This window comes from Polypterus senegalus, chromosome 1, assembly GCF_016835505.1.
Source record: "Polypterus senegalus isolate Bchr_013 chromosome 1, ASM1683550v1, whole genome shotgun sequence".
In the NCBI taxonomy this organism is placed as follows: domain Eukaryota; kingdom Metazoa; phylum Chordata; class Cladistia; order Polypteriformes; family Polypteridae; genus Polypterus; species Polypterus senegalus.
The window spans coordinates 239,742,708-239,761,173 of NC_053154.1; the positions used below are offsets into that span (position 1 = coordinate 239,742,708).

Here is an 18,466-nt window from a genome sequence, read left to right on the forward strand (position 1 = left end):
TCATATCACCTCTTAATGTACCTGTCCTGCATTACATGTAACACATTCTTAAATCTGTTGCACTGTTCCTCAACTGTCTCCACATTTAAAAGCTTATCCCAGCCTATCCTTCTTAGACTTTGCCGCATCTGCTTAACATTTGCCCTACCAAAGCTAAACTTAACAGTTTTAGTCTTTGCATCCACACTCATACAAAACCTGAGAATTGTATTATATTATGGTCACTTGATCCCAGCGGATCAATCACATCTACACCCTCAATTCTACCCTGGTTATTACAAAATACTAAATCTTGACAAGCTAAAAACAGTCACTGATTACTTCTAAAAACTCTTGTGCTCCGCCATTTGCAAGATAATCCCAGTTAATATTCGAACAATTAAAGTCCCCCATGACTATAATATCCCTTTTTAATATTACTAAAAAGATGTGCATTGAAATTACTGTCTGTATTGGGTGGTCTATGACACACTCTTAGAATAAGGCCTCTTTCCCTAATACTTTCCAGGCAAAGCCACAATCCTCACTAAAATGGGGCTGGCTCATTGTCCAATTGAAGAGGACTTGCATTTAAATTCTGTTTGACATAAACAGCATCCCCACCTCCTTTTTTGTTCTATCTATCCTTCCTAAAAAATGTTAACCCTGTATGTTACACTCATCCCCATCTTTGTTATTTAGCCACGTTTCCATTATTGCTATAATATCGTAATTGTGCTCTGCTACATACAAGTTCAAGTCACTAACCTTATTTTTGATACTTCTAGCATAAAGACAAGCTATTTTTAATGAATTACTCCTTCTACATTTAAATTTTGGTTAGAATTTACATTACTACTCATTTTTATTTGTACACTGTTGCTTGTTCTTCCATGTATAGTTCTAAACCTGGCCTGTCCTAAACTCCCTTCCTCTCCCTTTCCCTAGTTTAAACAATCCTCAACAAGCCTATTTATATGCCTCCTGATACATTGGTGTCCATCTGGTTCAGATGGAATCCTTCACTGCGGAACAGGTCCCATCTTTTTCAAAAGGAGTCCTAATGCCCCATAAACCTATACTCTTCTACCCTGTACCAAATTGTGAGCCATGTGTTAAGCCTTCTAATCTCCTCAATCTTACTTGTAGTGGCGTGTGAACTTTAGAGAAGACAGCCCGGTCAATTTTGCTTCTTAGCCTGGAACCTAACTCTTTGAATTTGGATCGCAGAACTGACAGACTACCCTTATTTGTGTCATTTGTTCTAACATGGACAATGACAACTGAATCTACCCCAGCTCTGGCCAACGGCCTATCCACCATTCCAGGGAAATCCCCCACCTGTGCACCCAGAAGGCAACACACTGTGTGAAACTCTCTGTCTCTGGAGCAAACCATGTGCTTTAACCTCCTAATGACTGAGTTCCCAACTATCACTACTTTTCTTTCTCTGAGAACAGGTTTTGAGGTGGCCCATTGGGACTCCTTATTCCTGCCTACTACCGGAGAATCATCAGAGACACCGTCCAGCTCCACAAGGACCTTTAAAAGGTTTGACACTTCTAATGTTTGGGTTGATGGCCCCAGACAGTGTTAACATTTTACTTTATGCTTTGTGACTGTCACATACGTATCTCTACCTGACTGTTCCCACACTTCTATAAAGGACACCTAGGCCAATTCCCTACTACAATGCAGGACTGCCAAGTCCTCCTCCAGTTGAGCGACACTGAGCTTGAGATGCTGGATCAGCTGGCATCTCCTGTAGATGTAGCCCTCATTGACGACTGGCTCCTCCAAGCCATCATCTCAAAAGTCCAGAAATCAACAGTACTTGTGTTGCACTGGCCTAATTATTAAAATTTGATTTAGGATTACTAAAACTACCTTAACTTTTTTTTTTTAATTAAAATTAAACAATTGAATGGAAACGGTAAAATTAAAAAATTTAAGCCAAAGGAAACAGATTATAGAACTGCTACAGCTGTTTTATAACATCTGTCCTCTTAAGCTCCTGTAACATTCTCCCTCTAAGGCAGTGTTTCCCAGCCTCGGTCCTGGGTGCACACTGTGGCCGCAGGTTTTTGTTCCAACCAGCTTCTGTTTTTAATTGGACTCCTGAGCTAATTAAGTGAACTGTCATTTCCCAAGTTCTGTGTTTTGGGAACAATATAGAAATTAGAAAACAAAGTTTGGTAATAAATATATATATATATATACATGTATATAAAAATGTACCAAGTAGTTACATAGGAATAATGTATTTTTTCTTTTTAACAATATTTTCATTTTGATTTTCATTCTACTTTTCTAGGTGTTCTAATTGTTTAATTAATCCATTATTTATTAATTAGTGGGTCTGATGCTAAAGTAGTTGCAGCCTTAGATTATTCAGTGTTGTTTGCCAGTGTGTCTTCTCTGCTCATTTTTAATTGTCATTAATAAGATACAACGAAGGGGAAAAAATGCACAGAGAAAGGGCAAAATATAATGAAATCAACAAAAGAGAGTTAAGCATTTAAATCTATAGCAAAAGCAGAAATATTTGTAAATGTCTTATAAATGTAAAAATCATGCTGCTGTGCTTTTCTGAATATAGAATAAAAGAAAAATAATACCAGCTAATTAAATGAGATCAGTGTTATTAGGTGCTGTCACTGATTAGGAATCTGGTTGGAACAAAAACCTGCAGCCACAGTGTGCCCCCAGGACTGAGGTTGGGTAACACTGCTCTAAGGAATCTCTGTTTCAGTTATTTATTAACAATTTATTGCCAATATCAGTTACTTCTGCTTTCCACCTTGCTTCCTCAATGCTAGTTCAAAATATAACAAATATAACATAACAAGAACAAGTACACATACAAGTACAAGTAACTTTTTCAAGCACACCTCCAAACATCCAGCTAGTTTTGCTCTTCTGTGGGTGAAAAAAAAAGCAAAAAACCCTTCCAATGGGGACAATGGCTTTAAAAATTCCCACACGATTCCTTAGCGGCAAATAAAACCCAAGTTTATAGGAGCAAAATGTATTTTTTTAATTAACTCTCACACCACAGAAAAAACAAAAGCTCTGAGCAACTCTTAGCTGCCTCTCTCGTTTGCCAAAAACTGGGGCTGTTTCATCTGTTTCAGGCCCAAAGCTGTTGAGATATTCAGTAGATCACTAACCTTAGTCTGAGTTATGAAAAATGAAAAAATGGCTACTGATATTGCAACAATGAACTAAAAAAAACACATTATTTTATAGATTTATTATTATAGAGAGAAACAGAATTATTGTAGAGTATGTCATTTTCAGGAGTGTCTTCATTTATAAAATATTTTTGTGATGTCAAAAAAATATTATAAATTACTGTACTTTAGCCACAATGTATAATTTAGAAACAATTTATAAATTAGCTTTCTTTAAATAGGTTTGTTTAAATTACAAGAGTAAATCAAAAAGTAATGGCAATTTGAAAATTATACAGTTACCATAACAGAAGTCTAAAGCAAGGGGTCAAATGAACACAGACGCTCCAATATGGGATTGCACCATTGTTGAATGGTGTTAATGTTTGGGTCGATAGATTGTTAACTGCTGAAATGCACCAAGGGATATTGAGTTGTGCAGATCAGTAAGTTGTTTGGCTACATATTTTTAGCAAAGTTTACAGTACCCCAAGTCGTCATGCATTACGGCTTGTGTAGATCCATAGCTAATAGCCAAATGTGCTGCAACAGCTGGCAATGTAATCCATTTATCTCCTCTGATGAAGACATTCACCATGCTGATGTGGGCTTGTGTATACGATATTGATGGTTGACTAAATTGAGCTTTGTTGGTTGCACTTTTTCTTCTCACTTTAAACATTTCTAACAATTCATACACTTTTCGTTGAGCCATGCTGATTTCACTTTCAAGTTCAAGTTCAAAGTTTATTGTCATGTGCACAGTAAGGAAACACGCTTTCCTGTAAAATTAAATTCTTTCTTTGCTGTCCACACCAAATAACAAAACCAACATATAAAGATAAACATAAATAATAAGTAGAAGATAGATAATGAGTAACAGAGGCAGCATAAAGTATAAAAACAGAATAGAAGTATAAAGTGTAATTGTGCAGGTAGGTGTGTGATGGACAAGTCAAATACAGTTGTGTGAGGTAAATAGAATGAGGTGAACCATGGTTATAAACTCCAGTCAGTTATTTAGGAGTCTAATGGCCCTGGGAAAAAAAGAGTTCTTTAGCCTGAAAGTCCTGCATTTCATACTTCTGTACCTCCTGCCTGAGGGTAGAAGTGTGAACAGTTCTTGTTGGGGATTTGTGGGGTCCGTGAGGATCAAGGCAGTTCTCCTGCGGACTCTTCAGTTATACATGCTCTGCAGAGAGGGCAGTGGGGTCCTGGTGATTATCTCAGCAGTCTTTACCACTCTCTGCAGGCATTTGCGGTCCATAGCAGTAGTGTTGCCATACCACACGGTGATGCAGCTGGTCAAGATGCTCTCAACAATGCAGCTGTAAAAGTTGCCAAGAATCTTAGTAAACATACCAAACTTCCTCAGCCTCATCAGAAAGTATAGTCGCTGTTCAGCCCACTCGACCAGGTGTGTGGTGTTGTGTCTAAGTGAGATCTTTACTGATGTAGATGCCCAAGTATCTAATGCTGCTCACACTCTCCACTTCAAGCTCAGATGAACAATGGGCGGTGAGGTCTACTCTCCTTCCTCATGTCCACTATCATCTATTTTGTCTTGTCTGTGTTGAGGGTGAAGTTGCTATCCTCACACCATGACGCCAGACTGTCCACCTCCCTCCTGTAGGACGCCTCATCCCCACCAGTGATGTGTCCAATCACTGTAGTGTCATCTGCAAACTTTAGGATTATGTTATCTTTGTGGGAGACGACACATTCGTGGGTGAACAGGGTGTAAAGGATGGGTCTGAGGATGCATCCCTGTGGAGTGCCTGTGTTTGTGATAATGGTGGCTGAAATCCTAATACCAATCCTGACAGACTGGGGCCTGCCAGTCAGAAAGTCTAGGAGCCAGTGGGTGGGGTGCAGGCCAAGTGTAGATAGTTTATGGGTGAGTTTATGGGAGATAACCGTGTTAAAGGCGGAGCTGTAGTCAACAAAGAGCATCCTAATGTAGGAGTTTTTGTTCTCTAGATGGGAGAGGGAATAATGTAGTGAGATGGGAGAGGGAATAATGTAGTCAACATCCTTTGGTAAATTTCTGCAGGTTTTGCTCCCTCAGCCCAAAGAAATCTCACTATGGTGTGTTTTTCAACAATGGTGAAACCCTGCTGCTGAAAGTTCGTGTTCATTGGAACTTACTGTAGCTTCCACTATACTAATGGCAGAGCGCTGCACTCTTATTTGATCAAACTACCCATAAGCCATTGTGGACATGATGTATTGTGTCAGTTTCCATCAATTGCGGTTATCATGTAATCTTCAAACTGCCTTTACTTTTTGATTTACCCTCGTAATTAATTTGTTTGGGTGACAGAGTCACAGGAATTCCTCCAGACCTTGCATATGGGTGTTGAGGAAGAATAGACATTGTTAGTTTCCTGTGTTGCCTTAAGACCTATCCCTGGTGTTCCCTTCAAATTGGTAACATAAGACTTGCAATATGCTGCCTCCAATGACATTGTGCTAAGGTTAATGCAATCAATATATACATTCATCTCTCATTTTGTGCATACAATATCACTGGAATTAATTAATCAATGATGTTATTAGTAAATGTTGAAAGTTCTGCCTACTAAACAGAAGTTCATAAGTGTTACCTGTAAGTGCACCCATTCTGGTAGTTGTAGATTTAGAACCAAGATGACATTGGTCCTTTATTGTATTATGACACATTAGGCTATAAGAATATGAAAGTAAAATTTACTTTCTTTTACAAAATCCTGGAGGCAAAATGAGATAGTTGATTAGAATTCTCTTTGTTGTGCAATGGTACTACCAAAACCTAAAAGTACAAATTGTATCTGATAAGTATGCTGTCAATCAAGCTAAATTTACCTCCAAGGTTACAGCAGACACTTGGGTACTTATTAAAAAGAAAATAAAAAACAGCCTGAGCTGTCATGGAATTAACTTTGAGCAACCAAGAGAAATTATTTACAAACCCTAACAGATAGCCCAGTGGCCCAATTACACATACTGTAGGTGGGAAGGCTTCCTATGGTCAAAGGAAAGACATGAATCCAATGCACAACAGATAATGTCACCCTTAAAACTCCAAGAACAAAGAGATAAAACAATAAGATAAAAGAAGTATATGAGTAGAAGAGAAGAAATCTCAGACACATCTAAAGAACCTTTCTTTATCTGATGTTGCCCTGAACGAAAGAGCTCAGCAAACTCTTTGAAGAGATACAGTTTGTTCAATTCTAGGTGCCACTACTTTCAAAAAGTAGTGAAAGAAATGGTAAGATTGCAAAATAAAGAAAAGGAAACTTGTCAAGGAGCTCACTTACTATATATTTCACCTGAAAAAGATATCAACTGACTTGGTAGTTTACTTGGATATTTTCAGTTAGTAAAAAGGGAGTCTCTAACGAATGCCAAATAATAATAAAACAGTAGGCTTTAGGCAATAATTAAGAATTTAATAATATCGGCTTGCTTCTTGAAAAAAAATACTGAGTTAGTTTTAACTCTGCAAAATTCTGTAAGATTATTAAGGTTTGTGCACACTCAGAAATTCAGGTAATGTAAGAACTTTACCCAAAATAATTATCATAAAACCCACTATAAAGATAGGATATAAGGACACAGTTTGGATTTGTAGCAGAAGTTCTCAGTCTCTAATTAGAAGGTATCAAATAAACTGAAGCATTAAAATGGGATGCTTAATATTCAATCCCTTGTATAGGTTTGACATTTTGACATGGCACTGAAAAAGTGGCAATGTGTTGCATGTTTCTCAAACATCTGTGAGCTTTTTGTATATAATTTTATTTTTGTAGTTTGTGCAGTCAGTCATCATGATTATTACGTATAATTGACAAACCCATTCAAACACTGGAGTTCAAACTTTAGTCTATTCAATAAGGAGCTTGTTTGTGTTGTTTCTTAGAAAAATGGCCAACTGCTGAGACACTAGACGCTGCAATACACCATCGTCAATCTGTGTGAATCAGGCTGAACTGTATAGAAAAAGCAAAGGAGGAAGCATGTGTTTTTTGGTGAACAAAGTGCACTAATCTGAAAACTGTCTCTAACAGCTGTTTATCCAATCTGTAATATTTATTGATCATATGTCATTCATTTTAGCTTCCAAGGTAATTTTCCACTAGTTTACTGAATGCTTTTTTATATTCATCTTAAAATCAACACAAACAAAGCACTGAATGAACTGTATGACATTATTACACAATATAATCTTTACATTGAGAGGGTTTATTTATTATTGTTATTATTATTATGTATATCATCAGCATGTCAGCTGTCCATGATGGGTGCTAATTCTCTGGATCACTGCTACACCCATATAAAAGATGCTTACCACTCGTCACTGTTCCCCCACCTTCACCTTCAGTACTCCTGCTGACAATTTACAAGAAGACACTGAAGCAGATAATCCGATAAAAAAAGTGGTTCAGTACTGGACTAAAGAGGCAGAGGATAAACTGCAGGACTGCAATGACGGTGTTTAGAGACTCCTCAACAGATCAACAGTATGTAAATGTTGCAACACAAAATGTGTGAATATACCTATGAAAACAATCAGCTTAATAACTAATATGAAACTGGAGACTCCTGGTGACGCTGGCATCAGAAGTTTATTGAAGGCTTGCATTAATTTAGATCAAATCAGTGTTATGAAAATATACAAGATATGTAAATACAAACTCAAAAAAGCAATCAAAGTAGGTAAATATCTGTATGGGAGTGAAGCAGAGACAAAGAATGGCACCTGTTTGGCTCAAGATCATAAAGCACTGCAGAGGGTAGTGAAGGTGGCACACAATATCGGATCAGGACATGTGACTATTAAAAAAATATATTTATTCCTTTGGAAGTTTTCACATTTTGTTGTTAAATACATTGAATCACAGTGGATTTAATTTTGCTTTTTTTGAGATTGATCAGCAGAAAAAAAACTGCATATAAAGTGGTCTAAATTAATTACAAATATAAAACACAAAACTACCTATTGTATAAGTACTTAACTCCTTCAAGTCAGTATTTAGTAGATGTACCTTTGGCAGCCATACCAAGTAAACGTTTAATGTTGAGAAATGAGTGCACTCAAGTTGGCACACTTTGGATGGAGCAATCTGCAAATGAATCCAGCTCAGCTGCGATGTTTTCAGACACGGAAGACATGGCAATAAATGCAAATACAAGAATAGACAATTGTTTTTTTTGTGTGTGTATGCATGTAGCATCAAACCATGGAAGTGATTGAATACATGTGATTGTGTTTGTATGTAATCCAACATATGTGGCAGTACTTCAATATAGCTATACTCAACTCATATTCTTTCTTCTAACAAGAACCTCATTTACAGTCAAGTACCACACTGCATCTGTCCTTTCCATTTTCACAAAGAAAGCTGACCATTTATTCTCACATTTGTATTCACTGTCCAGTTTGCTGTGTTTTTGAAAACTGGACAGTGAGTGAGACCACTGAAATAAGTAGAGTACCATCAGTTTTCAGATTTGTTTTCATTTTCATCACACATAGTGAAACATATAGTTATAGTTGTGTGCTGATGACAGATATCAATTCACATCTGGGACACAATGTTAAATAATGTCGATAACAGAGGCAGGAGAAGATTTGTCGATGTTAAAAGGATATGCAAATGCAGTCAAGTGTGTCAGAGGAAAGAGACAATGGCGTAACTTTCATGTAAAAAAAAACTGAAGAAAAACTGCACACAGCAATAATTAAAGATTTAAAAACACAATACCAATTGGCATTGGCTGTGACATTTCAATAAAATGTGAAAACGTTTTATATGTACTTCATGTAACTCTTGCTGCCTTAGAAAGACAGCAATGTTTAAGGTTTTCTTACTCCTCTCTTCTGGCAAACACTGCAGGACTAATCAAACTTGCACCAGTTGATTCATGGTCAACAATTCATAAGTTTAATTACCAACAAATAATAAGAACAAACATTGTAACAAAAGACTGTCTTCATGTCATAAATTGAAATAAAGGACGAGTGTAATAATAAAAATATTGGAATTGTTAATTTAATATGATACTCAGCATATTGTAGTGGTTATAAAGCCACTTCTTACTTATAGCTGGAAGCAGTGAAATCTAAGAGCAATTGGCCAACAGACTCAACAAGGACTTCCTGTGTGAAGTTTAGACATTCTCTGCATGTATGTTGGAGTTTTAATCCAGAGTCAGACATGTGCGCATGGAAGGCAGTCAAAAGGCTTACATAATTGTACTTCTATGCTGGGCCAGGGGGTGGCAATGTGTACTAACTCTCTCTCTCTTTTCTTTTCTCCTGACCCTCCAATGAAGGATCAGCTTGACATCACTTAAGGTTCCAGCTCTCCAAGTACACCCCTTCATGTCTGCCCTCTATAGAACCCTGCCTATTCCCAATGCATGCTCAGTTCTGTTAGGACTCAGTCCTTAATGATTACTCCGTGCTTCAATCATAGCATATTTTACACCAAGTATATGGAGTGGCTACCCCAAAACTTTTTCTGCCTCTTGTCCCTCTTTTACACCAGGTACTGTTTTTCTCTCCATACTTCAATGCTGTGTGTTTGTTAGGCTAATTGTGGATTTTGAAATAGCCTTTTTTGTATTAATGCATCACATGTTGCTGGAATATTTTCAACCATACACCCAGAGACATTGGGTCAGGCACTATTTCCCCCTTCAAACTTCAGCTGTATAGGCAGGGTAGAAAATAGATGAAAGGATCAAAAAAGTCCATATATATTGCTCTCTATAAAAATTGTAACACAAAGAAAGACACAGGATTTCAATTTATTTGGCTGATTATTTATGATACATGCTGCACATGGTTAGAAGTAGAGCTCGGTCACACATGTGGAATGCACAATAGAATGCATAAGAAGGCCCAGCTACTACAAACAGTATTAAACAGTGCATGCAGACACCTGTTGATGTGTACCTGACACCCAACTGCTGGGCTAGGGTCTGTGATGTTCCTGTTCATTTCACGACTGCCAAGCGAATGAGAGGTCTTTCTTTATCTCAGAACTCTAGACATCTTACTTTTGTGTGTCTGACACTCCTGTAACCCTTTATGCCATACCCTTGTCATTGTGCTCACATTGTGCTTCAACTAGAACACCAATGACCCAGAAGGATAATCCACCTTCCCAAATTCCCATAATTCACCATTGCTCAAAGTCTGAGAGCTAAATTTATGGTTGTTGCACTTTTCACCAGAATATGTTTGGTCCTTAAGACCAACAATCACGTATATGCCGGCAGCACACATCATTTGCAAATGTGCTGTGCTTGTAATGATCACACTCTACCCTTAACCTAACTAACCTGCATGTTTTAGACCAATATGAAATGCTTTTTTTCCAGGGCTGCAATTTTAATGGTCAGAATACAAACAATGCGCTCATTTTCTTCCCTGTTTATATTTGATCATACATTTGCTTAATGTAATACTTCAAGGTGTTGTAACATGACTTGAAAGATTAGAAGTTTACAAACAACATTTGTGGTGTTTTTTTCTCTGAAATTCAAAGGTTTATATAAAAACACTAGTGACAAGCAGCCATAGGCACACCAGGAATCAAGTCAAGTTGGGGAGCAAGTACCAGTACAGTGCGTTGCCGCACCCACTACATGATGAAACAACTCGGGATCTCAGTTGGCAACCCCCCCAGTCAGACATGCGGTCCAGCCCCACCCTCCAGAAATGACCCTCTATCTGCCGCAGCCAGATGTTACGTGGGCGACCCCTTGACCTGGTCCAGCCACTTGGGTCCCCAACAATGAGGATTTAACGAGCTGGATCACCCTCAGGGAAATGTGCCACATGACCGTAGTGCCATAACTGACGTTCCCTCACAATGTAGGTAATGTGCCTCATTTGGGACTCCATGAGCAACAGCTCATTCGACACAAAGTCAAACTAATGGCACAATAAATTAATATCTAATTTCTAATTTCAGGCCTAAAATAATTTCTTTGTCTCACTGCAGTTTCAAGAGAGGATGCTACTGTACACATTTTTACAATATACAGTTGTGCTTGAAAGTTTGTGAACCCTTTAGAATTTTCTATATTTCTGCGTAAATATGACCTAAAACATCATCAGATTTTCACTCAAGTCCTAAAAGTAGATAAAGAGAAACCAGTTAAACAAATGAGACAAAAATATTACACTTGGCCATTTATTTATTTAAGCACACACTATGGACAATTTAGGATAGCCAATGCACCTAACCTGCATGTCTTTGGACTGTGGGAGGAAACCGGTGTACCCGGAGGAAACCCACGCAGACATGGGGAGAACATGCAAACTCCATGCAGGGTGGACCTGGGAATTGAACCCGGGTCATCTAACTGCAAGGCAGAAATGCTACCCACTAAGGATGGGCAGCTACCCAACGTGCTGCCCATCCTTACATTCATCACTATCTTAAATACTTAAACTATGAATCAGGTGCACCAGATCAGGTACTAATGATTAGAACATCATTGTCAAGAATCACGGAGGAACCTGTCTTATTTAAACCTTAGACATTTAGTTTGGTTTGGTCTTTGTTTCATCATCACGTCCTTCCGTAAGAACCCTAAATCCAGAGAGGACTGTTTCATTTATGTTAGGTAGAATGCCCAGAGGGGACTGAGCAGTTTAATGGTCTGGAATCCCTACAGATTTTATTTTAGAAATAGGCTGCACAAATTAGATCTACACTGGAGGTGTACCAAGAGGATAGCTGTCCAGAAAGAACATTAGGGCACGACTAAAGCTTGCCATGAACATATACACAAAGTCCAGGACTTCTAGAATAATGTAGTCTGGAAAGACGAGGCAAAGATAGAGATATTCTGGCCACATAACCAGAAGACATGTTTGGTGAAAACCAAACACAGCATTTGACCAGAAAAAACTGACACCAACTGTAAAGCATGGTTGTGGAAATGTTATGGTTTGTTGCTGTTTTGCTGTATTAGGGGCTAAGCAGCTCACCTTCATAGAATCAACTATGAATTCTTTCTTGCACCAGAGGGTGCTTGAGGAAAAAAACCCACTTATTAGAAGACTGAAGCTGAACCAAAAACAGAGCTTGTAGCATGACAATGTCCCTAAACATTAAGGTAAATTTGCCAGTAATGGCTGAAAAGAAAGAAACGAAATGTCAAAGCCTGGATGTGAATCCCATTGAGATGCTCAGTTAGTAAGGGGGTTTGAAATGGGCTGTGCACACAAGACAGCCCTAAAATGCTGCAAAGCTGAAAGGATACTTCTTGGCAGAGTAAGAAAAACTTTCTTCCAGAAAATTCTAGGAAATGCCTACTTGAGGTTGCTTCTGCTAAAAAGGGCAATGCCAACTATTACAGTCAAGGGTGTATTTGTTTTCCAAAGACAACAACAGCATATCTGTACACGTTCTGATGAATAAATTATTGCAAAGTCAAATTGTTATCATTATTTTGTTTTTGATATTTCTAAATATGTTTAAAAAAAAAATGTGACTGTATGATCCTGCGGCAAAGATGCAGACAGTGACAAAGACAAACATTTTTTATCCAGAGGTATATATTTCTCTAGCTGCTAGGTTTTGTTCCAGTAAAAAGTGGTTAAGCCCTTGTTTAATGAAATATTGCTTATTGTATATCTTACCTCTAAATTATAACTTTTTTGAAACTCCTTCTTTAGTAGCAATTTCATAACATTTTGTTTATACTGGCGAACCTCTGCAAGAAGCTTTGAAAAAGTATCTGGATTCACAGATGTTCGTGCAACTCTGGTATGCATTAATGGACCTGCCACAAACAACAAGAAAATTAATAAAGTCCATTGAGAGATTTTTTCCTTCTTTAATACTATTGATCTTTCTAGTTCATATTGATTAAAATGCAAACAAGGCACTTTTATACTTAGCTTTGAACCTTAGGAGAGAGAGAGAGAGAGAGAGAGAGAGAGACAGATGCCAATGACTCTTTGACTTAACACATTTTCTGTCACTTCTAAAGTAGACATCAATATGCTTGTATTTTAACACCAGAATATAAAATTAAAAAGGGAACTTCCAGAGATTCAATACCAGCATGAAAGAAAGAATGTAACCCTGACATTTCTCCACTTTGATTAAACATTTTACTTACTAGTAATGGTAAGTTTATTTTTTAACATTTCTAATGACTATTATTTTTTTGAAGAAGATACTATGTGAGTACCTTTACAATTTAATCTTTTCACTATATTTACGAAAGGGATTATCAGAAACTAGGCAGTGGCAAATAAATGCAGTACTTATCAAAAGACATTTACTCCATTACATAGTTTATATTAAAGTTGAATTTAATGATAACTAACTCCAATGAACACTTTAATAAAAAGCAGAAAAGCATATTAGCATTGGCAATACCTTGATAACATTATTGGTATCACAAAGAATATTATTGAATGGAACTCCTGTCAATGTTTACAGAATCAAATAATTAGCAAAGTTGTTTTGCAGCAATCATTTAAATTATTTATTAGAAAGTTAACACCAGGTAACAGTATGTCAATAACATCTTTCAGTAAGAAGATAAAAACCTCTATGTTAAACTGCAATATACATTGAAAGAGGATGATACAGCTTAAAGTGGTTGAAATTTTGGTTAATTATTTCATGGCCTGGAAACTTGAATCTCAATTGGAAAACATAAGTCTGTTTATAAGCACACTCTCCTACAAGCAATCCTTCTTATTCGAAGATTTGTGCAACAACTTTAAGAGCTTTTAGTGAACCCATGGGTCACAAAAAATAGATCTTTCCATTCGTCCAAGTGTTTTGTTTTGTTTTTTAATTCCGTTGAAGTCCTAAATTATTGTTCAAAAACAGGAACCAATCCTGGACAGGGCAGCATACCATTTCAAATGTGATTGTGATGTGGGAAGAAACAATACTACAGAAAGAAAACAGACACTGGGTGGAATTTGTTCAAATATGTGTCCTTAAAGTTGAATTATGTCTGCTTGGAAAATCGGGACACATGGTGGCACAGCAATTGGGAAAGCTGCTTCAGAGATAGAGTCTTATGGATTAACACTAGAATTACCGACGCCTACGAAAAAACTCATAATCCCGGCCCACCTTAAACTCCTTCGCATCTCTCCGTCAGGTCTTTTGTATTGTAAATGTGTCGATAAAACAAACAGCAAACAGCCTACTATCCCATCCCCCACCCACCGCCGTAGCTCAATTCGCTGTTACTCTCAGTACACCACACTGAGAGTATTTTAATCCATTATATCTATTTTAGGTTTTACAGCTCCTTGGCAGCTGATTGGAAAGCTCTACAGTGGATTATGTGGAGGGTGCAGAGGATTATTGGGATACAGCTTCTAGCCCTGGAGGACATTTACAGCACACTACCTCAGGAAAGCCATGACACAGTCTATTTGAACCTCTCCCATTCAGCAATTCCTGCATGGACCTGGCTCAGAAAACAGTATCTTCCCAAGAACTGTAAACACACTCAATCAGTCCATCAAATGCTCCTAGTAGAACTATTTGCACTTATAATTACAATTACCTCACTGTAAACTTGCACTACAACTGTAATATTGTACAACCTGAGCCACTTTATGAACCATTTGCAATGTTGCACTATATGTGTGTGTGTGTATATATATATATATATATGTGTATATTGTGAGGGATTGACGGCTGTGTATCCCAGCCAACAACCCCAAACCGCCAGATGGAGCCATCTCTGCAACATGGAAGGGCCCGAATTCCAGCAGGGCATCATGGAACTCGGAATTTTTCACCACAGCCTTGCTGGATACCATGCGGGCCATTGGAGGACGCTGCAGGGAGGCCTAGACTTATACTTTCCCTATAACCTGGAAATATTTCACAATCGTAGAAACGGAAGAAATGATATACTTCCAGGCTTAAGAAAAGAGAAGTTTTTACCTGACCTGGAAGTGATAGAAAGTCACACTTACTGAGGGACAAACACTTCCGGGTCAAGGACTATAAAGGACTGTGGGAGATCCCAGACAGACGAGCTGAGTTGGGAGGCAGGGTGACTAAGCGTCTGGGCGTTTGGAGGATTGGATTATTGTATTGTATTGTTTATTGAGTATTTGGGAGTGGAGAGTACTTTGTGCACATTATTATTATAATAAATAATAATTTGACTTTTTATCTGGTGTCTGACATGTGGTCTGAGGGTATAAGGGTGATACAGACTGATGTATTTCAAATGTTTATTTCTTTTAATTTTGATGATTATAACTGACAACTAATGAAAGTCCCAAATTCAGTATCTCGGAAAATTAGAATATAAATTAAGACCAATGCAAAAAAAGGATTTTTAGAAATGTTGGCCAACTGAAAGGTATGAACATGAAAAGTATGAGCATGTACAGCACTCAATATTTAGTTGGGGCTCCTTTGGCCTGGATTACTGCAGCAATGCGGCGTGGCATGGAGTCGATCAGTCTGTGGCACTGCTCAGGTGTTATGAGAGCCCATGTTGCTCTGATAGTGGCCTTCAGCTCTTCTGAATTGTTGGGTCTGGTGTATTGCATCTTCCTCTTCACAATACCCCATAGATTTTCTATGGGGTTACGGTCAGGTGAGTTTGCTGGCCAATCAAGAACAGGGATACCATGGTCCTTAAACCAGGTACTGGTAGTTTTGGCACTTTGTGCAGGTGCCAGGTCCTGTTGGAAAATTAAATCTGCATCTCCATAAAGTTCGTCAGCAACAGGAAGCATGAAGTGCTCTAAAACTTCCTGGTAGACGGCTGCGTTGACCTTGGACCTCAGAAAACACAATGGACCAACACCAGCAGATGACATGTCACCCCAAACCATCACTGACTGTGGAAACTTTACACTGGACCTCAAGCAACGTGAATTCTGTGCCTCTCCTCTCTTCCTCCAGACTCTGGGACCTTGATTTCCAAAGGAAATGCAAAATTTACTTTCATCAGAGAACATAACTTTGGACCACACAGCAGCAGTCCAGTCGAGACGCTTCTGACGCTGTCTCTTGTTCAAGAGTGGCTTGACACAAGGAATGCGACAGCTGAAACCCATGTTTTGCATACGTCTGTGCGTGGTAGTTCTTGAAGCACTGACTCCAGCTGCAGTCCACTCTTTGTGAATCTCTCCCACAGTTTTGAATGGGTTTTGTTTCACAATCCTCTCCAGGGTGCGGTTATCCCTATTGCTTGTACACTTTTTTCTACCACATCTTGTCCTTCCCTTCTGTGAACTGCCAGCCTCTAGCAATGACCTTTTCTGTCTTGCCCTCCTTGTGCAAGGTGTCAATGGTCGTCTTTTGGACAACTGTCAAGTCAGCAGTCTTCCCCATGATTGTGTAGCCTACAGAACTAGACTGAGAGACCATTTAAAGGCTTTTGCAGATGTTTTGAGTTAATTAGCTGATTAGAGTGTGGCACCAGGTGTCTTCAATATTGAACCTTTTCACAATATTCTAATTTTCCGAGATACTTAATTTGGGACTTTCATTAGTTGTCAGTTATAATCATCAAAATTAAAAGAAATAAACATTTGAAATACATCAGTCTGTGTGTAATGAATGAATCTAATATACAAGTTTCACTTTTTGAATGGAGTTACTGAAATAAATCAATTTTGTCATGATATTCTAATTTTATGACCGGCACCTGTAAATATATATATATATATATATATATATATAGTCACGCTTGTGTCACAGATTTGCACAGAGACACAGGAGGTTGTAGAAAGCAGGAATTTTATTCAAACACTGCAAACAAACATTTGTTTCTTTTTCAAAAGCTTAAACGTGCTCCATGACAAATCAGATGACAGTTCCGCTAGGAGCAGAGAATGTCAGAGAGAGAGAGAGAGGTCAAAGCAAAACAATCAATTCCAAAACTGACAGGCGCTGCACAAGGCTTTTAAGTAAGCAGAGTACCGCGCGAGGGCTTTATTACACATTATAGCGCAAGTAACAAGGGTAAGGAGCAATGTGAAGGTAAACTGCGTTTCAGGGGTTTCTGTGTCCTCTTGGGGTGCGATTACCCCTCCAGCTTACTATATATATATATATATATATATATATATATATATATATATATATATATATATATATATGGTACTTATGCTTTCATTTGTATATTTTTCATTGTTTTTATTGAATTATAATTTTTTTTTTTTTTTACCATTTTATAGGAAAATGAGTTTATGGAGAAGCTGCATATCGAATCGCATTGTATCATATAATGACAATAATGGAATTCAATACAGTTCAACAGAAGAGAGACGATGATCCCTGGCTTCTAAGTTAATTTACATTTCCAAGAGCAACCCTCTTGGAGCTGAGTGCTATTAGAATGCTAAGATGTATACTTGATATAATTTTTATGATGAAATGTATTAACATATGTATATTACATTTTACACATAAATTGTTAACTTCATTTAAATAACGTATACTGTTAATAATTAAATATGTGGGGGGACACGGTGGTGCAGTGGTAGCAAATACCACACTTTTAATGTGTGGCGACTGGTTACGTGGAGAAAGAAAATGGAAGGACAGGAACTAGGGGTTGGTACATTTGACAGAGACAGTACTGCTAAAATTAACAATAAAGAAGGCTCATCCAGAAGAACAACCATTAAATTCCCAGGACACCTTGCCACCTTATCTCTAAAAAGTGATTGCAGAAGTAGCTGTACGCTCAATGCAGACAGCATTTACGGTATTTGTGATGGGGCTCCCATATTTCTAAAAAGTAATTGCAAAAGTAGCTGCACGCTCAATGCAGACAGCATTTATGGTATTTGTGATGGGGCTCCAGGAGGCTAGATGTATGAATGAGTATCCCACTGGTTTACTTTAAATAATGTGTAAATGTTGGGTTCGTGAGCTGGTGGTCAGGGACACAAATGCAGAATTCAATGGGTGTTCTTTTGAGCGGGCATTCTTTATTGCAATTGTGCCGTCTTTATCGAATGTACCAAACCCCAGTACCTATCCTTTCATTTTCTTTGCCCACATAGCCAATCACCACACAATAAACGTCTTTGTATTCTTACTGTTAAACATTTGTTGGGACAGTGGCACAACAGATGTTTTAATGCATTTCATCATGAAAAATATTTCAGGTTTACATCTTAGTATGCTAAAAAGTTCAGAGAGCTGTAATATCAAGAATGTAATGTATACTGTGTGGTAAGCACTGCCTGCGTACTCCTGCCAGCGTAAGAGAAAGCCCATTTAAGAAGCATGGAGCAATTAATGATTGGGTCGGGGAACACTTACAATATGAAGCTTTTAATGTGC

General features: G+C 37.9%; 1 protein-coding gene across 1 annotated transcript in view; it reads right to left on the reverse strand.

The window, feature by feature from the left end:
- Positions 1-18,466, reverse strand: part of LOC120540101 (cilia- and flagella-associated protein 46) — a 248,788-nt gene that overhangs the window by 59,030 nt on the left and 171,292 nt on the right. The window contains exon 48 of the mRNA XM_039770591.1: positions 12,802-12,944. Coding sequence (XP_039626525.1) covers positions 12,802-12,944 — 143 coding nt within the window. The remainder of the gene's footprint in view (positions 1-12,801; positions 12,945-18,466) is intronic.